Source organism: Epinephelus moara, chromosome 7 (genome assembly GCF_006386435.1).
Source record: "Epinephelus moara isolate mb chromosome 7, YSFRI_EMoa_1.0, whole genome shotgun sequence".
In the NCBI taxonomy this organism is placed as follows: domain Eukaryota; kingdom Metazoa; phylum Chordata; class Actinopteri; order Perciformes; family Serranidae; genus Epinephelus; species Epinephelus moara.
The window spans coordinates 10813913-10824083 of record NC_065512.1 but is presented as its reverse complement, the minus strand read 5'-3'; the positions used below and the strand labels follow the sequence as shown (position 1 = coordinate 10824083).

At 41.9% G+C, this 10171-nt stretch overlaps 1 protein-coding gene across 1 annotated transcript in view; it reads right to left on the bottom strand.

The window, feature by feature from the left end:
• man1a2 (mannosidase, alpha, class 1A, member 2) overlaps positions 1 to 10171 on the bottom strand; it is a 217131-nt gene that overhangs the window by 135216 nt on the left and 71744 nt on the right. The window contains exon 4 of the mRNA XM_050048100.1: positions 9369 to 9465. Within this exon, the coding sequence (XP_049904057.1) occupies positions 9369 to 9465 (97 nt within the window). The remainder of the gene's footprint in view (positions 1 to 9368; positions 9466 to 10171) is intronic.

The window sequence follows — 10171 nt, the reverse complement described above, 5'->3', positions numbered from 1 at the left end:
GTGGGTGCCGCGAAAATCGCGCTCTGTGTGAAAGAGGCTTTAGTCAAAGTGTGGCGGAGACGAGGGACTGGGAAAAGCGGCGGACCTCCGAGGAAGCCTGCTCCGTTCTCCCCGCAGTTAGGGACCGTTCTCCATGGCCAGGCTGTCGGCTGGGTGGGAATAAGTCAAAGTGTGGCGGAGAAGAGGGACCGGGAAAACCTGAGCCCAGTTTTGCATCATCTCCATTGCCTCCTACCTAACAGGCTTGTAGCAACTGCACGCCTGAGGCAGTCTGTGATATCATTCACTGTGAGCATGTCGAACTGCCTGTGGGAGGAGGCCATGTGGCTGTGAAGTGAGAGATTCTCCACTTGCAAGTTTAGATTAAAATCATCAGACGGCGAGCTTTCAGGGGAAACCAATAAAGCAGCAACAGTCAGTAGGTCGAGTGAGCAGGGCAGGACTCAGACTCACCAGTGCAGTCCCTCTTGTGCAGACAAGATTAAATCCACTAAAATAACTCCAATAAGGTTACTGAGAGCCACAAATGAAATCTATAGGGAGAAGCAACTCTGAAACTGACAACACCTCTGATCCTCTATTGTTGGCTGAAAAATATCTCTTAGGCATAACCTCAAGTCATTCTCCTACCTCTGAATAATAATTAGAGACAAAACACTGGTTTCACTTCCTCTGAAAAAGCTTCTCTCTCTGTCTCCTGATGTTTAAATGATAGTTTGTTTATTAAGTTTGGTACATTTAGGGCAGCAAATAACGCCACGTATCCACTTACATATGTGACTGACGTCCGTAGATCCGTAAATATAGGGATAATGCTCTAGTGTCCAACGCAAGGAAGTCCATTTCTTTACAAATGGATGGAAACCTGATAGAAAATACCTGTAGCCGTGGGGGAGAGGCTAATTTTGTCAGTGGCATTTTTTGTTAAATGTTTCATTAGAAAGACGTGTGAAAGGCTGAACGCGTCATAATGACAATCCGACTGTATATAATGTACAACCATATCTTAACAGAATAACATTACTCACATTCACAATGTGTTAAAACTATATAAACAAGTCGTTTTTAATCAGACAAACTCAGTTGGCAATCAACAGGCAACTGCATTAAAGGAAATAGCCTGTTAGCCAGTTAGCAGCCTATTAGCTAAGCTAGCACACTGTCATACTGTCTCTCCGAAGTCCACCGCAAAAGTTCAATTTACTTAATATACTCGTGGCAAATTCTGGACCCAAATATTACAGAGGGGAGAAGTTTTGCAGGCAAGTCGGATATCACGGAGAGTCCCAAAAAATGAATCGACTTCCAGTTGCCTCGTCTCTGTACACAAACATATGTGGAAACTAGACGTAAGGCTGTGATAGTGTCTTTTTTTTGTTTTACGATGGTGAAAAAGCAACATCACATTATGGTTTGACAGTTTACTTGCAATGACCTCCCCATAGATTCACCATTACTTTACTACTTTTAATGATTATTTCAATGGCTTTTTGCCTTTATTGTACAGAAAAGCAAAGAGTAACAGGAAAGCCTTGAGAGACTGGGGATGACATGCAGGGTGTGACTGAACCCGGCCCGCTGCGGCAATTGGTTTTCTTGAATTTTTTAGCATCAAATTATCAGATTTTACAGTGATTCTCTACTCAGTGACAAACAGAGTGACCGCTGGCTCATATGAGCAGGTCAGGGTGGGTTGAATGCATATGGACAGGTCCACATTACCTACGTCTGGTGTAAGAAATGTCTGAATCGCCACTACGCTGCGTTTTTTTTAAACTGTGTTAAATTCATCACATCTCTCACTTCCTCTTCCTCTCCTTGCAGTTTTTGTGCTCATACAAAAGAAATTACATCCAGTCACTAATATTAGTAACGGCAGAACGTTATCAGTGTTAAAACTATTCTGTTTTCACAACTTCAGTGTAAAAGGTTGTGATGTTGAGGCACAGTTCTGTGTACGGTTGCTTACGGTTATTTCTTTGATTTACAGTGTCCCCGCCCGTGTTGTGAGCAATAACACACAAGCTCCCTACACTGCATTGACACCGATCAGTATGAAAATCAGCAAAGTATCCCTTTAATCAATGAATCATTTAGTCAGATCAATGGATTCAACACTGATATAAAACACAGAAAAGCAGAAAAACTTCACATTTGAAAAGCCAGGACCAGCAAATGTTTTTGATCTATAAATCACTCCCATGGTTCATCGATTATTGAAATTGATATAATTTAATAATTTAATTCAAAGTTAATTAAGTCATTTTTTTGAGGCTCATGAACAGGGAGGCATGTCTCATCCTACCTCAGCTTATACCCAGGATCACATCCTTCCCGCCGTACAAAGGTGATTCATGCTTTCTTTCATCTCACCTGAACTACTGCAACTCTGAAAATGTGAGGAACCTCGGGTTTGTGAGCAAAGAGACAGCGGTGTGGACTTACACTCACACTGAAGTCCTGATCAATGTAAAGTGACCTGCATCCCCTGGGAGCATTTTCCAGCAAACACTGAGGAGTGTGTTTAAAGATCAGAGCCTGTGCCGTCCATCTACAATAAACAAGGCCACTTCAGCTGCCCGTGAAGGCCGGCCTTTTGCTTTGACTGACCCACTGCCTCAATAAAAGGTCAAATGCTTTCAGGCTGAATCAATGGCCGCTGATGTCCCTCATACAATTACTGGTGAGTATTATTACCGTCTCTCTGTGTGTGTGTTTGGACAGACAGAGAGATGAATAGAGCTGTCCATCATCTGACTGAACAGGGTAACCACTGAGGACAGAGTTAATATGATCAAAGCCACAAGACACAAAAAGAAGTTGAGCAACTGGCAGAATGAGTTGGTGGTTAGTTCATTAATTTGAGGTGCAGCTCAGCACTGCTATCAAGTGTTTCTCCTCTTATATCTGTGATAAACATTGTGTTTTGGTTTGACGCCTATTAAAACTTTTAAAGTTTAGAGTGTAAAGGGGCTTAGGACATTATAATGGAAGTATATGATGGCCATTCCCATGCTCATCATGTCTCATAAGTTGTTGCAGCAATTTGGAGGATATTAAAATTTCTTCCACAAATTTGGCGCAAAATTCAAGCTTCTTTTTTTTTTACCACTTGAGAATCAAAAAAGGTCAAAAGCCGCTCCAAAAATAACACATAAGGCACCAAGACCTTGAGGAACACCACAGAAAACTCCATGCTCTTATTCTGTATTGTATTACTCGGCAATTGGTTGGCGAGCGCTTCTGTTGTGGAGGGTTCAAGGTTCAGTTTATTGTCAGTGGAGCAGAGTTTTTTAACCTGCTACACAGACTCCATCTTTGTAGCCTGTGGTTGCAGCTTTACTGTGTGCGTATTGAGTTCAGTCAAGTGATAATGCAGTTGTTTGTGCAGGGTTTAAAAGCGCAGGCTATATAATTAGTGTTAATTTAATTAATTGGATTGTTTTAACAACAGGATGTATTGATTTAATTGATCAATTTAATGATTCATTTTAATGTGAAATGTAAAAACACTGACAAGGTTGTTCTGCTGCATCGTGTTGCTTCTGGTACAATCAGGCATTCATTTAAATAATTCTTTAAAAAAACTGCACTCATATTTTTACACATTTCTATGTAGTTATTCTGTTGGATGGCATTCGTTGAAAAAAGACCAAAAAAAAAGACTAGCTGTGTTAAAATGGAGAAGAGTGGCTTTTGTGGTCAGTGTGGCAACTTCAGTTGATTATAAGGGAAGCACTCTGCTGCAGTAAACTTGTTGCATTCAAGCAGCAACCTCTGGAGCTGAAAATTGAAGAACAAGTGCCAGAAACTGCAGTTCCTCTAATGGCCACTTGAGGCTGGCTCCAAGAGTGAGTCAATTGCCATAGAACCCAAATTACAATGGCCAACTTTACAACAGAAATAAACATGTTTACTGCCTGGTACAAAAAAATGTTTGGTCTCTATAGCTAACATTCCCGTTTATGACAACTATGGGGGTGAATTTTTATATTACTCACCAGTTTAAGTATTGTTAACACTTAAAGTTATGCGTAATTAAGAGTGTGGCTGCTTTAAGTGACAAGTTTCTTACCGTCTGTTGATAAGTTGCTACCACAGCCACAATGCTGTTAAGGTAACGTAACCATGTCATATCCCCAGATTCACGGAGTATAGGCGAAGCCATAGCTGTCGCAATTTAATTGTGTTTTTAGTTCATCAATGTTAATTGTAATGTTTTGATTGTCTAAAAAAGTCTTGCTCAGCGTTTGGTTGTACTAAAAGACCCTCTATGGAGTCAGATGTTCAGTTTCTCCAGTAAGTGCATTTTGTTTTAATGGTTTTAAGCCTGTTTTTCGCCAGCTAAAATTAGCATTTGTATTACCACAATTAACCACACCTGTAAATTCACCATGGTAACCAAGCTAGCGGCTAGCATTATCGTGTTAAAGGGTTATCTCCACCCTTTGGTCCAAAAATGGTCAAAATGCCAAACTAGAGGCTTAAAAACGGGATCCACAAACAAATGGGTGACATTATAGCTGCGTGATGATTTTATTTAGTCTATCGTTGCATTGTATCCGTGGCCATGTATTTTGGTCGTTATTCTAAAACTGACAGTGCGGATAGAGAACAATATCCAAGAACTATTTTTGGCTTTATGTACTGACATTTTGTTCCTTCCTTCCTGTCCTGAAAACATCATCCATTTCTTTGCCATCAACTCCATCTCAGGGTGTGTGTGTGTGTGTGTGTGTGTGTGTGTGTGTGTGTGTTTTTGTGAGTGAGTGTGAGTTTAAGGAAGCTTGCTGCGTCTGACACCGCTTGAACCATGCTTTTCTTAACCCAGCTTGAACTGCATTTCCTTTACAAGGCCATGTGTTATCCTGGCTTGAACCGCTTACCCCCAAGACAAAGACCGTGTTTGTATCTGTACTCAAAATCAGCTCTGCTCATTCTCCACAGAAGAAGAAGGAGGGGGGAAAAAAGGACAAAACAGAGGCCAGGCAGTGAACTCAAGGTTATCTGAGCCTGGTGCCACAATGAGATCTCCAGTCCTCGTGTTACCATTCTGGCCTCTGCTCTTCTTCTTCTGTGGACAGATTAAGGCTGAGCCGTGAGGCGTGGAGCGAGCGCACACAGCTTTGCCCTTTGTGTTAATAACCGCGTGGAAGGCATGTTTAATGGAGGCAAATTGTACGCCAACTGCTGTGTATATGCGGCGCTCGTGTCAGGCAGGAAGACTGGCCAATTGTAGCTTGACGCGGGACAATACTGTACCAACAAAAGGAAATCTTTCCACATTTCGCTCCAGTCCCCGAGGTCAGAGCTGTAGTTATAATGGGTGTAATTGTCTCGGATTGGCTTTGCCATCAAAGTGTATTGCACCAGGGTTCGCTTTAAATGACAAAACATCAAAGTGATTTAAATCCACAATTCGCACTCGATCAGCAGGGCCTGTTTTCATCCAATCACTCAGCCTTTGAGCATGTGTGTGTCCCTTTGGTGCAAGCTGTCAATGCTCCTAATAGTTACAGCAACAAAGCAACAAGAGTGTGCTGCATCTCCAATATATTGCTTTCTCCTCTGTCTCTCTCTCTCTCTCTCTTTCTCTCTCTCACTCACACACACACACACACACACACACACACACACACACACACAATCAATATAGCCAAGTTTTGTAGGACAGGATATGCCTCATCAATAATGGAAGTGTGTTTGGTGAAGAGCGCGAGGCTTGATTCTTCGCCTCATATCTCGTTTGTGTTTTGCTAGCCACGCTGTGACTAATAACCAGCAGATACCCAGACTCAACCATCACAAAGAGGCAGGAGAAAACACACACACACACACACACACACACACACACACACAAAGACAAAGACATGCTGCAGATGAACAGTCAGACACTCAAGAACTCCACACACACAACACACAAACAGCATCTATCTACCATTTAGCAGCAGCTCATAAAATAACACAGGTGCCTCCGGCCAATTTGCCAGACGAAACATCCCAATTTGACACAAAAGCCTCATAAGCATGCATCCTCACACCAAACACACATACACGCATCCAGGATCCTGAGGCACAAACACACTCAGACACCCAGGAAAACACACAAATCAAACTGGCAACTGAAACACTCAGATAAACAAGCATAAAGCGACATCTTCACACGCATAAATTCACACTAAGCAAGGACCAGTGTAGGATTTTGGACATCTGTATCAGCACCGATTATTTAGAATATGAATGTTCAATAAGCAACACATCTATTGATATGTATATGTTCATATAATCATTCAATTCAGAGGTTGAAATAAATCTCTCAATCATGAGAAGGGGGAGAATGCACAGTAAGGCAAATGATACCCGCAGCACACAGCTATTGCTCACCATGAAATGTGTTTATTAATATTATCTTTATAAAGCCGCGACTGTGGGCTCTAGATCTCTGGATATTTTTACACTGTCTTTATCCACCGTGACAGCTACAAGACCACAGAAGAAGACATGCTACCGCCTGACAAGAGAAAAGAGGTGTAGTAGCAGAGTGGGCCAAGGTGAAGTGAAAAGTGTGAAAACTGAGGAAAATATAAAGTGCTGCTTTTCGGGAGTGTTGCTCATGTCAACACTGGCACAACAAATGTGTGTGGCAGAGGGATCCACTAACGCCAACATGCATCTCACCAGTGCTGGTTAAGGGGAGACATTGGGAGGCACCTTTTCAGTTTTCTTGTAAACAAACATGAGCTTTGTTTGGCTACACACAGTGACACTCACCATGACGTGTTGTGTGTATTTTTGATGGTTACCAAATTTTTAAATCCAACATTGTTTATGAGCTTGCAATCTTCTTTCTCCCTGCCATTGCTGGCACACTGCTGCATATCTTGCCACGTTACCGCCACCTGATGATCACTGGAAAGGCGCCATAATGTAGGGCTTTGTATTGCCTCACATACATACGCGTGTCCTTGTGGGCCATGTTTTTCACCAGTGGATTTTGAAGCTAGGCGGCCTGCCTGATACAAGCATCGGGAAATGTTTTTAAAATGTATTCTTAATATGTTTTTTGAACTACAGTAGCCTAGATAGTAAAGAAAAAACCCTGCTAGCATTACAATGAACGGCCCACACAAGTGCCTGGGCCAACACACACATAGCACAGAGCCGCCAGCCTCTGAACAGGGAATTCGAACCCAAGTCAAGGACGTAAGCTTGCTGGTATTAATGGTAGTGTTAACAGTTAGCTAACATTAGAGCAGTGGCTCCCAACTAGTGGGTCCCGGTCCAAAAGTGGGTTGCGGGTCCATTCTGAATGACTCAAGAACGTGTCAAGTTTGTAAAAAACACACTGTATTTTGACGTACAGTGAATTTCTGGCACAGAGCTTTTATTTTGAAGTGCCATTTCCTGCTGTAGGTTAAGTGAATAACGGATAGCTACTTAACAGAGGCAGCAAACTAGCTCGACAACACGGCCAAATGCAAGTATGACGCTGAATATATTAAACTGCATGGACATTGAACTAATAACTGAGTACAAATCTGAACCCCCTGGCTCAACCGTTTGGGAACCACTGTGTTAGAGTGTTTGATGTAAATGGTTACGTTACAGTCAACGCTAGTGTGTCAGCAGCAAACATCTGCATTTACAATGAGAGAATGATGTTTCGTTGACTATGAGGAGTCAAAACTTCGCAACAGCTCAACTAATGTTACCAACGTTAACCACTTCCTTACTCCTCTTCAAGCCCTATGGGACATAAGGCTACAATGAGATCGCGCCATCACATTTTGTCCCTGGCAACCTTTTTTTAACCAGAAAAAAACTCGAGATTAAAAATCTCCTTTTCAAGAGCGTCCTGGCCAAGACAGGCAGCAACACAAGTTACAGACAACACAGAACAAAAATGTAAAGCTCTAAAACAGGCAATATAAAACACAAAATAAGATTACTACAAAGAAAAGCCACAAAGTATGTTAATATATACTAGAAATGATCCATGAAAATGCAAAAAATTCCTGCAACAGTGCTTTGAAACGGCTGAGAGGCACCAGTAGACACACCAGCTAGCAGGGCCGTTTCTAGCTTTTTGGGGGCCCAATGCAAAATTTTGTTTTGCCTCTTGTTTCAATCACTCACGAATAGACAACAAAACTGCATCATATTTCATATACATATCTGATCAAATTCTACTTTTCAAACGTAAAACAATTGCCCCCTTCAAAAAAGACACTTGGCCAGGCCCCGTCAAAAGATACTTTCCATCTGGCCTAACAACTTCTCTGGGAAAAACCCTATGTGTAGAAGAGCAGCTTCATAGCACGACTAAAACCCCAGAGGGAACCTTTAGTTATAATTTATTTAGTAACAGTCGGTGCTTTCTAGACTCAAGACTCGTGTTTAGTGCCAAATATGCCTGTGTCATTTTTAACACCACATATAAACTGTCCAACATTAACAGTAAGGTTGTACCCACATCAGAATTGCGAGAGTATGCCAATTATTCAGCTTTGCAGGGCAAAGTTTAAAGCCTGCCATGCTGTTATCCTGCCTCGCTCTGTCCACAGTGACGCAGCTAAACAAAAGTTCAGTGAGTTGACTGACAAAATGAGTTGTGACTTGGTTACGTCTCGACTGATGCTTCGACTCACTGATGTTCGGAGGCCAGTCCGGGTCTAATCAGTCTGCACAAAGATATACAACACTGAGAGTCTATTTTTCCAATTTAATTTCCTCATTTTCAAAACTTCTATCTGTAAACTGTTTGTTTCTGTGACAACTTGCCGCCGCTGTCCGAGTCGTATGACCTGTGCTATCATAGAGTGCAGCTGCAGAGGCGGAAACCAAAAAAACAGCCTCCAAAACACAAATCACAGATGATGAGAGGCTGCACCAGACTGACCTCTCTGTGGGAAAAATAATCACTGCCAATGGTGATGTTTCTCTCTCTACAAACAGGAATCTCCCTCATGACTTGAGCCTAACAGAGAACTCACAGAGTGTTTGTACTCCTACTGTCTCATGCAAAATCTAACATTATAACATTTACTGGGAGAGGACAAGTGAAGTATTACCAGTACATCAAATGCATGTTCTTCTATCTGGCATTTCTGAGATGTGTGCTCTCTGCTTGTGGTTTCAGTGATCTTGTGCTTCTGTTCGCAACCACTCGTCCCAAAGTGATCTGCATCCTGCCGGAGGCATTATCACATAACCTTGTCCACAAGGGAAAAGGCAAAGTGTGTGCGTGTGTGTGTGCGTGAATGTGAGAAAGAGTGTGTGTGCATTCATGCATGCATCCATGTGTGATTTAAAACTATGTGAGCAAACTGCCAATGAGTACAGACAGCAGAGGGGCTTGTCTGGCTTACCAAAGATATTTGTGGAATGTCCTTTCTTGGCGAGGGGCTTCAGCTCGTTGTGACCCCAGCCGTACTGCCTGTAGCTGTCCCATGCATGCTTCATCATCTGAGAAGATAAAAATGACAACAAAACAGCATATTAGAAGGTGTGAAATCTCCAGCCTTGGCAAAGGAAGAGTATGACGTCACAGAGCCTGTAAAATCCTGTAAAAATCCTGCAACTCATGATTCTGAGATGGCTAAATAGTGATGTTTAAATCTGCATCATAATTTTGCTAAATGTTGATTGGTAATCAGGATGTTGCCATAATGTGATTTCAGTTATCTGGTTATCTGCTCAAGGCATGTTATGCAGGATTTATACTTCTGTGTCGAATTGACGCTGTACCCTGACGTGCACCTCCCCAGAAAAGTAACAACACTTCGCAGTGGCGCAGACCTCCTGTCTGTGTTTGTAAGCTGAAACCATTTCCCTCAGTGGAAACAAAGCTTTTATTTACTTTAATTTCACAGATAAGAAACAAAAAAATATGACAAGACAATAAAGCCTCCACAAAAATAGCATTTTAAGTCTTGTGTGTGATTTATTCTGGCTTCATATGAGCAAAGGAAATCTGTGCTTGTGGCTAGGCTAATTCATACAATGTAAAATGCCATAGGCTTGTGCTATTAACGTTAGCATGTTACATTTTTTTCGTGTTTAGTGTAAGACACTTGGTGAGCCTTCTGAGTTGACATGGAGTCGAATTTGGTAATGTTTCCTTTGTTAAATGTTGCTGTTGTCCCTGGCTTCATATGAGTAGAAGGAAAGT